This window comes from Nerophis ophidion, linkage group LG01, assembly GCF_033978795.1.
Source record: "Nerophis ophidion isolate RoL-2023_Sa linkage group LG01, RoL_Noph_v1.0, whole genome shotgun sequence".
Classification (NCBI taxonomy): domain Eukaryota; kingdom Metazoa; phylum Chordata; class Actinopteri; order Syngnathiformes; family Syngnathidae; genus Nerophis; species Nerophis ophidion.
The window spans coordinates 48425777-48438968 of NC_084611.1; the positions used below are offsets into that span (position 1 = coordinate 48425777).

The following is a 13192-nucleotide window of genomic DNA, read 5'->3' on the forward strand; positions in this document are numbered from 1 at the left end:
TCTAGTCTTAAACTTAGATTGGTCTGATTTAGTCTTAGACTTAAATTGATCAGATATAGTCTTAGACTTACCATGAATTGAATAACGTGGACCCCAACTTAAACAAGTTGAAAAACCTGTTCGGTTGTTACCATTTATTGGTCAATTGTATGGAATATGCACTGTACAGTGCAATCTACTAATAAAAGTCTCAATCAATCTATCAATCAATCACTTAGATTAATATGATGTAGTCTTAGATTGGTCATATTTAGTCTCAGACTTAGATTGGTCAGCTCTATTCTTAGACTTAGATTGGTCAGATCTAGTTTTAGACTTATATTGGTCAGATTTAGTTTTAGACTTAGATTGGTCAGATCTAATCTTAGACCTAAATTTGTCCAATCGAGTCTTAGACTTAAATCGGTCACATCAAGTCTAGCGGCTGGTGCCAATACCTCAGTAGGCTTCTTCAAGTCATGCTCATGGACTTAGATTGATCAGATCTAGCCTTAGACTTAGATTGGTCTGGTCTATTCATAGTATTAGATTGGTCAGATCTAGTCGTAGACTTAGATTGGTCAGATTTAGTCCGAAACTTATATTGGTCGGATCTAGTCTGAGACTTAGACTGGTCCGATCTAGTCTTAGACTTAGATTGGTCACATCAAGTCTAGCGGCTGGTACCAATACCTCAATAGGTTTCATCAGTTCATGCTCATAGACTTAGATTGGTCAGATTTAGTCTTAGAATTAGATTGGTCAGATCTAGTCTTGGACTTAGATTGGTCAGATCTAGTTTCAAACTTAGATTGGTCAGATCTAGTATTAGACTTGGTTTGGTCAAATCTAGTCTTATACTTAATTTTTCTGATCTAGTCTTAGACTTAAATTGGTCACATCAAGTCTAGTGGCTGGTACCAATACCTCAGTAGGCTTCATCAGGTCATGCTCATAGACTTAGTTTGGTCAGATCTAGTGTTGGACTTAGATTGGTCAGATCTAGTGTTAGACTTAGATTGGTCAGATCTAGTCTATAACTTAGATTGGTCAGATCTAGTATTAGACTTAGATTGGTCAGATCTAGTCTTAGACTTAGTATGTCTGATCTAGTCTTAGACTTAAATTGGTCACATCAGGTCTAGCCGCTGGTGTCAATACCTCAGTAGGTTTCATGAGTTCATGCTCATAGACTTAGATTGGTCAGATCTAGTCTTGATCAGATGAAGTCTACTCGGATGAGAAGATAAACGTCTCGTAAGACAAGCCCAACAGTCCAGTTGCGATGGACTGAATGCCCCGAGACCACAACGACCTGGATGACTGAGAACATCCACGGACATAAAGCATGGTGTGTTTTTCTGTTGCTTAGATTAGATCGCCAACATTTTTGTTTTTTGGTGACCAGAATTCCCCCTTTTTTGCGGTCTGGATCTAAGCCTGAGCCCCCCCTCCCCGCTCCTTCTTACCTTGTCTCTATTTACCCAATCAAATGTCCCACTTTTCCTTTCCCCTCCCAGCTGTTATTCACTGGGCCAGATGGCGAAGACTCACTTTCCGACATGAGTGTGTTGGCTTACACACAAACATGCACACTTTTTTCTTCATGGCTTCTTTTTTCTCAACCATCGCTTTCTCTCTTCTCTCTCATCGCCGATAAAAAGCCCCAAACAACCACTTTTTTGATAAAGTTTTTAATGGGCGCTTTTTTGCCTTCCAACTCCATCTTTTTTCAAATCCAAACCTTCTGGTTGACTTTTTTTGACCGTTTTTCTATTTTCAGGGAGTGACAAAGCATCGAACTCTTCCCAAGGCTTTGCGTATGTCTTATTTTTTTTTTTTTAAAGTCTGTTGGCCTGAATGGAGGTCAGTTGGTTTCTTTACCTCCTTCATTGGGTGTGCGTTTTAAAGACATCACACTCCTGATCCCACTGGTGGATCCGAGAAAGCTGTGGTTGTGTGGTTTCCGTATGGCCACGGTTGTGTCAGGTCCTTCTCATTGAAAGGGGCTTTTCAATTCCCGACCGGATTTCTCAAGGTGTTGATTGCTTGGCTTGTTTCTTTCCGTCTTGCATGAAGAACATTACCCCACTTTACAGACTTTTTGTTTCCCTCCCATTTCTAAATCAGGATGCTGACCTTTTGTTTTGAGCAGATATCTGCTGACACTGACAGAATTTGTCCCCATTCTAACGGGCAGCTTTTTTTGAGCCCGGAGTTGAGTTTTTACTGAAATTCCAACTCATTTGTCCTTTACAAGAGTATTAATAACCCTTCTCTACCAGATTGTAATCGGTTCCTTCAATGTTTGTGTTTTTCCTCTCTTCTGTGTCTCGTCGTGTCGTCGTTCCTGCATCCAGGTGCGCTACAGATCGAGATGAGCGAAGAGTCGGACCAGGGCAAGTATGAGTGTGTCGCCACCAACAGCGATGGCACTCGCTATTCCACGCCTGCAAACCTCTACGTCCGAGGTGAGTGGGGGACCTTGGAGGGCGCTGAATGGGCATATGGATATTAACAGTAGTCGGGGGATTATATGCCCCCATTCGTCACAGTGTATTGGAACTTTTCTAATCAAGTAGTCTAACACAATTGTCCGTCTTAGATTTATTTGAGAAGCTCCAGCAATTCAATAGGCACAGGTCCCGTTCACAACATAGTATGTAAGGAGTGCGCAGTAGGGAGAGAGATGTGTTATTCTTTAGGCGCTGAATGCAAGGTGGGATGGAGTAGGTTCAGTCTGGAGGAGGGAGAGAGCCTATGACACAAGAGTGGAAAGCACCCATACTGGGAAGCATGGTGCATTGTTAAATGAGCCACGGGAAAGGAGGAGAGGCCAAAAATGGGCTTTCCGCACGGCACTATTGCAACTCACACTGATGTAGGTCATTGTCTTCAAAAAATATTGGCTTACCCGACACATGAAACGTGGCAAATTAGGGGGGTGCACTATCGTGACAATTCCAAATTTGACCACAGTTGGGGCACTTTACATCATTTTCTGAAGACTGCATTGCAAAATCTCGGCCTCTGTTTGTATCTTCTCTCCCTTCTTTGCGTCTTCCGCACCCCCGCCTCTAACCTATTTTCTCTGCCTGTCTGTTCTCTGATGTCGGACATTTTGCTCCTCTTTACTCTCCACTCCTCTTCCGTATGCCGCCCCTGCTCATGTCCCCGCTCCCTCTGCAGAGCTGCGAGAAGGTTGGTACTGTCCACACACAACTTTGACTTGCTCTCACGCAGGGCTGTCCTCAGTGCGGGTGTTGGGGAGCACTCAGCTATCTTGGCAGGGAAACCCCTCAAATCAGCCAGACACAAAAGTCAAGGGACCCTCTTTAAATTGCGTTTTTTTTCTTTCTTCTTTACTATTTCTAGTAGTATTGCAGAAACTAAAGCTGCGTTCATATGCAGGGTAAGATGTCTCACTCTGATTTTTTTATAAAATACATTTTAAACTAGATGAGGCAATTCCTGAAGGAGTTGCGTGTGAATGCTCCAATGCTGAAGTTTTACTGAAATCCTGGAATTTTTTTAGATTTGTTGGCGTAGATAGCACATAATTCCCAAACAGGCTGAATATTTTGAAGTTGGAATATTTTGAATCAGATGAAAAACCCTTCTACTAAATACTTCTGGTTGAAGGAACGAAACAGGAAATATATTTTCAGCTCGGAGCATCGTAGGGCAAGCAGTGACACACCTTTTCAGTGTCTCGGTCTGATTTTTGTGTAAACTACTGTATTTGTCGAAAACAAAACATAACGTCCGTTAGCGGAAAAAAAAACATAAATTAGCCGCACCGTTTTGTAAGCCGCAGCGTTCAAAGCGTGGGGAAAAAGTCCGTAAAATACAGTGTACGCTTCTATTATATCCACTTATGATTAGTTTTGGTCGCCTTAAATGAGTCATGTAGGATTTATTGTTGTACTTTTACATCTGGTATTGTTACTGAAGCGCAAACTACATTATCCTTGCTACGTCCTCTTCATGCACTGTCTTTCAGGGTTGCAGAAAGTGCATATTTGTCCCATAACTTCTTTGTATTCAGACAAAGCCAGCGCGAAAATAGCTTTCCGTGGATGTGGCCGTCTTGATTTCTGACCTCAAAACTGGAACGCTGTCGCTCCCAGTGCAGACTTCCAACTTCCGAGGTCACTGGAACACACCACAGGTTCCTTCTTGTTCCCTATCCTCTCGTCGTGGGGCAGATTGGCTCGTACATGCACATGCATGCTAAAATCCTCCGCTTTTTACACGCAGCCCAAGGAAACTTGGCCTGGAGGAGGACTTTGGCACGTTGGAAGCGGTCTAAAACGTCATCTCTGCACTAAAGAACCAGCGTCACATGTCATGTAGACCACCAGGAAGTATTTAAATGTAGAACAAAAATCACAATATGACCCTTGAATCCCGTCCTGTGGGCCCCAGGTCATTTGGGCCCCGTGTGACCGAACCAAACTCAGCTTGTTAGAGAAGTGTTACAGAAAAGTTATGAAAAAGCCAAAGAAAAAGCAGTGAATACTTTTGAAATCTAAGCAGTATTGTGAACTATGGTCATGTTGTTGCACAGCATCAAGACTTGGGTGCATCTTCATGAGCGTGTTTCGTGGCTGTGTAGACAAAAAATGACAGACTCCTAGATATTTTAATTCATTTAACGGACTTTTCGGACTAAAGCGCATTTAAAATCCTATCATTTTTGCAAAAAATGGAAAGTGCGCCTTATGTCAATTAATCAATGTTTACTTATATAGCCCTAAATCAGGAGTGTCTCAAAGGGCTGCACAATGATGAGTGTGACCAGTAGATGGCAGTCACGCCTGTCGGCGCCTGTTCTATAAATCAGTGGTGCCCAACCTTTTTGTAGCTGTGGACCAGTCAACGCTTGATAATTTGCCATGAAAAAGGGAGGGGTTTTTTTTGTGTTGGTGCCCTAATTGTAAGTGTATAATGTGTTTTTATGTTGATTTAATAAATAAATAAAATAAAAATTCATAAAAATGTTTTAAAAATTATTAAAAATTCTTCTGCGGCCTGGTACCAATCGAGCTTGGTGGTTGGGGACCACTGTTATAAATAACGCAAGCAAATACCCGTAAGCAAGCAACACCAAAAACGTTGATGTTTCATTGAAAATATACAAGATTACACACTATCTGCCAAAATGTTTTAGTACGACTTTGGTAAGATACGAATCCGCACCGACTACCATAGTCAGACGTACTGTGCTTCAACATACATGGTGTTTTTATAAGGACCCCAAAATGACATCTAATGTATTAGGAAACATTATGTGGCGTTTTATTTCGCAATAATTATACAAAAGCAACTTTTCTTACCTTCTGGTTCCTGCTGATGTGTATTTGGGATCTGCATAAGTCCCGAAAATGTTCAAACTTTTTCTCTATCTTCTTGTTATGGGACATTCACCCTCTGCTTTTGCCGTTTAAAATATAAAGTAGTGTAAAGTTCTAACTTATATCTGTCAGTAGACTCGCTATGGAAGCTGTAAAAACTACTGCTACAACAAAAAATTAGGTGGAGAAGACGTTGTCGAAGTGGAGGCACGTAAATAGGAGCGGCGGCAAAATGAAAGCGACTTAAAGATGATTTGTAAAACATCATCTTTGCAACATTTTGAGCAAAGAAGCACGATCACGTGTTATGTAGACCACAAGGAAGTACTTTACATTCAGGAAAAAGTCATAATATATATATAAATCAAAGTTATTTTCATTTGTCATTTTTCTTTAATATGAGATCCTTTGATGCGCCTTATAACCTGGTGCGCCCACGACCCCAAAAGGGACAAGCGGTAGAAAACAGATGGATGGATGGCCTTTTGTATGTTGTAACTCTGGTTGTGCTTACCCACCTGGAAGCGATTTTAATCTGGTACATGCTGTAATGATGAGTGTGACCAGTAGATGGCAGTCACGCCTGTTGACGCCTGTTCGATAAATGACGCTAGCAAGTACCCGTAAGCAAGCAACACCAAAAACGTTGATGTTCCATTGAGAATATACAAGATTACACACAATCTGCCAAAATGTTTTAGTACAACTTTGGTAAGATACGAATCCGCCTCGCTTGATGGATTGTGGGAGCATTATGACTACCATAGTCAGACGTACTGTACTTCAACATACGTGGTGTTTGTATAAAGACCCCAAAATGGCATCCATTAGGAAACAATATGCGCCGTTTTATTTTGCAATATTATGCAAAAGAAGCTTTTCTTACCTTCTGGTACCTGTTGATGTGTATTTGGGATCTGCATAAGTCCTGAAAATGTTCAAACTCCTTTTTCTTTCTCTATCCTCTTGTGGGACATTCATCCTTCACCGTTGCACTGTTACCATTTCTAATATAAAGTTATTTGGCACCTATTAGCAGACATATTATCTGGCGTTTTGTTTTGCAATATTTGGCAAAAGCAACTTTTCTTACCTTCTGGTACCTGCTGATCTGTATTTGGGATCTGCATAAATATCCAAACTTCTTATTTTTCTCTGTGGGACATTCATCCTCCGTTGTTGCCATTTCTAATATAAAGTAGTGTAAAGTAACTTATATCTGTCAGTAGACCCGCTATGGAAGCACTAAAAACTACATCAAAGATGACGAGGAGAATACGTTGTCGAAGTGGAGGCACGTAAAAAAGCGATGATGTGTAAAACATCATCTATGCAACATTTAGAGCAAAGAACCACCATTACATGTTATGTAGACCACAAGGAAGTCTTTTACATCTAGAAAATAAATCCTAATATGACTCATTTAATGTGCCTTATAATCTGGTGCGCTTTATATAAGAAAATAGACCTGACTAGACCCGCCTTATAGTCTGAAAAATACGGTGCAGCAACCCTAACGCGACTAGGACTAAGTAACCTCCCACTCCACAGTTTTAGGACCAGTTAGGTCTTTAGTCCGATCAACGGGAGACCAGGGCGAATCCCAGGCCGCACTTTGGACACCCCTGCTCCATCCACTCTTTCTTTTCTTCCATTTGTGTTTTCACATATGTCATACCTTCCTTTTTTTTCTGGGCGTCACGGTGGTTGCTGTGCTTAGTTTTTTGTTCTGACCTGGTTGACACCTGTGGTGACTCACCCGACTCATCATCTTCACCCAGAGACCAGGTCGGAAAAGTCTAACGCCGCTTCTTTACTGCCCGCCCTCTCCAGTCCGCCGCGTGCCCCCGCGCTTCTCCATCCCGCCGGCGGACAGCGAGATCATGCCGGGCGGGAACGTCAACATCACCTGCGTGGCGGTGGGCTCCCCCATGCCCTACGTGAAGTGGATGCTGGGAGCCGAGGACCTCACCCCCGAGGACGACATGCCCATCGGCCGCAACGTCCTGGAGCTGACGGACGTGCGGCAGTCCAACAATTACACCTGCGTCGCCATGTCCACGCTCGGCGTCATCGAGGCGGTGGCGCAGATCATCGTGAAAGGTGAGTCAGCCGTCGTGCGGGGAAGCACGCACAAGAAGGAGCCGTGGTTTGACCTTGACTCCAAAGACAAGGTCCACAAAAGCTCGAAAAATATCATCTGGGGAAAAAAGGGGAGAAATAAAGAGATGAGAAATAACATCAAAGTAAGAAGAGCACCTATTGTTTACCTTAAAAAAAAAGAAAAAGTAAGGTTTTACTGTGAAAATGTTCTACATTTGTTTTTATTGAAACCATATTTGGTAATTAATGTTATGTCCAATATGATTAATAGGGGAATCCCAATTGACAAATCCTATTGTAGATGTAGATGATCTATACCTGCCGTAAACATTTACTTTGGAAAAGAGAATTGTTGGATACTTCTCTTGTTGCCTTATTTATATTTGATTTTATTAAATGTTTGGCTAGAATTGTATACAACAAAACCAGTTCTCTTTTAAGTAATACATAAAAATTGAGCAGAGCTTTTCATCTGTTTTATGTAGTTAAGATGTGAACAATAATACTGCATTTTCCGGACACCGCTACAGTGGGGCAAAAAAGTATTAAGTCAGCCACCGATTGTGCAAGTTCTCCCACTTAAAATGATGATAGAGGTCTGTAATCGTCATCATAGGTACACTTCAACTGTGAGAGACAGAATGTGGGGAAAAAATCCAGGAATTCACATTGTAGGAATTTTAAATAATTTATTTGTAAATTATGGTGGAAAAGTGTATTTGGTCAACCATTCAAGGCTCTCACTGATGGAAGGAGGTTTTGGCTCAAAATCTCACGATACATGGCCCCATTCATTCTTTCCTTAACACGGATCAATCGTCCTGTCCCCTTAGCAGAAAAACAGCCTCAAAGCATGATGTTTCCACCCCCATGCTTCACAGTAGGTACGGTGTTCTTGGGATGCAACTCAGTATTCTTCTTCCTCCAAACACGAGTTGAGTTTATACCAAAAAGTTCTATTTTGGTTTCATCTGACCACATGACATTCTCCCAATCCTCTGCGGTATCATCCATGTGCTCTCTGGCAAACTTCAGACGGGCCTGGACATGCACTGGCTTAAGCAGGGGGACACGTCTGGCACTGCAGGATTTCATTCCCTGTCGGCGTAGTGTGTTACTGATGGTAACCTTTGTTACTTTGGTCTCAGCTCTCTGCAGGTCATTCACCAGGCCCCCCCGTGTGGTTCTGAGATTTTTGCTCACCGTTCTCATGATCATTTTGACCCCAGGGGATGAAATCTTGCGTGGAGCCCCAGATCGAGGGAGCTTATCAGTGGTCTTGTATTTCTTCCATTTTCTGATAATTGCTCCCACAGTTGATTTTTTCACACCAAGCTGCTTGCCTATTGTAGATTCACTCTTCCCAGTCTGGTGCAGGTCTACAATTCTTTTCCTGGTGTCCTTCGACAGCTCTTTGGTCTTGGCCATAGTGGAGTTTGGAGTCTGACTGTTTGAGGCGGTGGACTGGTGTCTTTTATACAGATAGCGAGTTCAAACAAGTGCCATTAATACAGGTAACGAGTGGAGGACAGAAGAGCTTGTTAAAGAAGAAGTTACAGGTCTGTGAGAGCCCGAAATCTTCCTCGTTTGAAGTGACCAAATATTTATTTTCCACCATAATTTACAAATGAAATCTTAAAAATTCCTACAATGTGAATTCCTGGATTTTTTTTCACATTCTGTCTCTCACAGTTGAAGTGTACCTATGATGAAAATTCCAGACCTTTGTCATCATTTTAAGTGGGAGAACTTGCACAATCGGTGGCTGACTAAATACTTTTTTGCCCCACTGTATATGAGCCGCACCTGCCAAATTGTATAATAAATAAATACAATATTTACCATATATAAACCGTGCCCAACTATAAGTCACATATATGTATGTTGTGAAATTAGTTAATTACAAAGAAATATTCTGTAAATGTTTATTATATACCTTAATTGTGTCTGTACTAGGGCAGTAAAACGGCTGATCAAACATAACGTCCGTAATGGTCATGGACCCACTAGCTGAGCAAGCTAGCTCTCGAATCAGCTAAACAGACTCAATAACTCCATGCTGACGTTTTGGTGAATTTACTGAGGAATGTGTGAAAAATAATGCCGTTGTAAGGAAATAACTTGTTAGCATAATAGCTAATGCTAACGCCGCTGGCTTGACTACAGCACGATAGCACGTACAAATATGCATGAGAACACTCCTACAGACATCACACATGGGACGCTTTAGTAAGTAAAAATTGTTTTAGTTATATTGTAAAACGGCTTCACGGTGGAAGAGGGGTTAGTGCGTCTGCCTCACAATACGAAGCTCCTGCAGCCTTGGGTTCAAATCCAGGCTCAGGATCTTTCTGTGTGGAGTTTGCATGTTCTCCCCGTGAATGCGTGGGTTCCCTCCGGGTACTCAGGCTTCCTCCCACTTCCAAAGACATGCACCTGGGGATAGATTTGATTGGCAACACTAAATTGGCCCTAGTCTGTGAATGTGAGTGTGAATGTTGTCTGTCTATCTGTGTTGGCCCTGCGATGAGGTGGCGACTTGTCCAGGGTGTACCCCGCCTTCCGCCCGATTGTAGCTGAGATAGGCGCCAGCGCCCACCGCGACCCCACAAGGGAATAAGCGGTAGAAAATGGATGGATAGATGGATATTGTAAAACTTGCAATGAATGAAGAATCCGTAGGAGTAGTAACGCTATGGACGGCTGGAAGACGAAACTGTAGCTTTTTTTTAAAGGCCTGAGCGGAAAAAAATACCAAAATTAGCTGCACCGTTTTGTAAGCCGCAGGATTCAAAGTGTAGGAAAAAAGCAGGGTTTACAGTTTGGAATTTACAGTAATTGTGTTCCAATGTTATAATAGTTATGTTGTAATAGTTCTGCTGTGATATCCAACGTGTGCTCCCTCAGCTCTGCCCAAGGCTCCTGGCACCCCGGTGGTGACGGAAAGAACTGCAACGAGCATCACTCTCACCTGGGACTCGGGCAACCCTGAGCCGGTCTCCTATTACATCATCCAGGTGCGTGTCAATATTTACAGGACAGCCGACATCATGGCGACCGATAAAAAAAGGCAGCGTTTATCCTCCCGCCATAATAAACGAGACGTGTTTTATTACGTGGTGTGTCCCCAGCACCGATCCAGAGGCTCGGAGGACGCCTACAAGGAGATCGATGGGATCGCCACCACGCGCTACAGCGTGGGCGGCCTCAGCCCCTACTCACATTACGACTTCCGCGTGGCGGCCGTCAACACCATCGGCCAAGGACCCTCCAGCGAGGCGGTGGAGGCTCGCACGGCCGAGCAGGCGCCCTCCTCGCCCCCCCGACAGGTAGGGGACACACCTTGCAAAGCACTTCAATTCAATATTAATATGCCAGGTTGTCTCGGAGGTGAGAACATTCTGCATGACGTGTCCCATTACTTGTGATCAGATCTACTTATCTGGGCTCTTATAATTAAATGTTTCTTTTAGCGAGTCCCTTCTGCTGCAGTATATTTAATGACTATTTATTTTATCATCAGTCTGACCTGTTTTCATTTGCACTTTAATTATACTTAGTTTATTTACAAAACATTTATTTTTATTTTTATTTAGTTGTGATGTATTTACTTTAGCACATCGTAATTATGTGTTAGTTGCTTCTGTTGCAGTATATTTCATTACTATTTATTTAGTTTTTATTTCCAATTTAATTTCACTTACAGTTTATTTAAGAAACATGTACTAATATTATTATTTTCATTATTAATTGAGTTAGAATGTATTTTTTTTAGCATTGCATAATTGTATATAAATTAATTTTTCAACAGTTTTTATGAGTTCCTTTTGTTCCAGTATATTTAATTACTATCAGTCTGACCTATTTTCATTTGAACTTTAATTTATTGACAATTTACAAAACATGTATTATTATGATTTATTTTATTTTTATTTATTTTTATTTATCTTAATTGTTTTAAAATCTAATCATATTAGCATTGTATAATTGTATGTACTTGTATTTTTGATCAGTTTTTTTTTACTTCCTTCTTTTGCAGTGTATTTATTACTATTTATTTTCTGACCTATTTTCATTGGAATTTTTTATTTACAAAACATGTATTATTATTATTATTATAATATTTAATCTCTATTGTATGTAAATTTGTTTTTCGAGTTTTGTTTTTTGCAGTAAATTTGATTAGTATTTATTTTTGTAATTAGCCTGACTCAATTTTATTTTCATTTGCACTTTAATTTATTGACAATTTATTACAAAACATGTATTATTATTATTATTATTATTATTTTTATTTATTTATTTATTATTTAATTAGAATTTATTTATTTTAGCAATGAATGATTGTTTGTAAATGTATTTTTCATTCGTTTTTATGTGGTCTTTCTTTTGCAGTATATTGAATTATTCTTTATTTTTGTAATCAGTCTGACCTATTTTTGTTTGCACTTTAATTTTATCGTCAGTTTGTTTAAGAAACATGTATTAGTTATTATTATTATTAATATTATCATCATTATTATTATTGTTGTTGTTATTATTATTAATTTAGTTAGAATGTATTTATTTTAGCACGGCGTGATTACGTGTTAGTTCCCTCTATTACAGTATATTTAATTACTATTTATTTTGTAACCAGCCTGACCTATTTTCATCTGCATTTCAAATTTGTTGAGTTTTTTTTACAAAACATGTATTATTATTATTTATTTATTTATGTATTTAATTTCAATTTAGTTACAATATATTTATTTCAGCATTGCATAATTGTCTGTAATTGTATTTTTCATCAGTTTTCGTGAGTGCCTTCCGTTCCAGTATATTCAATTACTATTTATTTTTGCAGTATATTTGATGAGTGTTTATTTAGTAATCAGTCTGACCTAAGCCTAGATAATAATATTTGTGATGAACACATGGTTTTAAATCATTTCAAAATGTTTATGAGTTCCTTATTTTACAGTATATTCAATTGCTATTTATATTTAATTACTATATATTTTTGCAGTATATTTAATTGATATTTATTTTTGTAATCAGGCTGACCTAAGCCTTAATAATATTTGTGATGGACACATGATTTCAAATCATTTAAAAAGTTTTATGCTGTTCAACTGTAATTATGTGAGATATAATTATTAAATAGGATTTAAATGAAGAGTAATGCAGTGTTAGTATTTGAGTGGGCTCCGGGCCCCTCTGTAGTGTAAAAGTTGGGCCCCAAAGTGAAAAAGGTTTGAATATTGCAGAACATTCTTCCAAAGTGGTCTGTCAAAGTTCCCTATGCAACCTTAGTCCAAAGTGCGCCTGGGTCTTGCTGGTACCACACCAAAGAGCACCAGAACTGAGAATTGCGTCATCTGCAGGTCAGAGGTCGCATGCTGAGCACCACCACCGCCATCATCCACTGGGACGAGCCCGAGGAACCCAACGGGCAGGTGGTGGGCTACAGGGTCTACTACACGGCGGACAACTCTCTGCCAGTCAACCAGGTGCGTAGGTCCTCAGGTGCCTGGTGAGGATCAGTGATGACCCCTGTGTTGCTGCCCCTAGTGGGAGAAGCAGATGGTGCGCAGCGCCAACTTCATAACCATCCAGGGTCTGACCCCCAACAAGACCTACTACATCCGCGTGCTGGCCTTCACCTCGGTGGGAGACGGCCCCCTGTCCCAGGACCTGCAGATCATCGCCAAGACAGGCGGTAAAAGAGCAGAAAAGATGGCACCTTGTGGGGATGACAACGGGCTTTTGTA

The 13192-nt window shown here is 40.6% G+C and overlaps 1 protein-coding gene across 12 annotated transcripts in view; it reads left to right on the forward strand.

Annotated features, from left to right (window-relative positions):
* The window catches only part of LOC133555900 (receptor-type tyrosine-protein phosphatase delta-like), a 453427-nt gene that overhangs the window by 345050 nt on the left and 95185 nt on the right, over window positions 1-13192 (forward strand). For all 12 annotated transcript variants that reach the window (XM_061905366.1, XM_061905382.1, XM_061905397.1 and 9 more), the window contains 6 exons: window positions 2340-2450; window positions 7170-7439; window positions 10347-10456; window positions 10571-10768; window positions 12806-12931; window positions 12993-13140. In XM_061905366.1, coding sequence (XP_061761350.1) covers window positions 2340-2450; window positions 7170-7439; window positions 10347-10456; window positions 10571-10768; window positions 12806-12931; window positions 12993-13140 — 963 coding nt within the window. The remainder of the gene's footprint in view (window positions 1-2339; window positions 2451-7169; window positions 7440-10346; window positions 10457-10570; window positions 10769-12805; window positions 12932-12992; window positions 13141-13192) is intronic.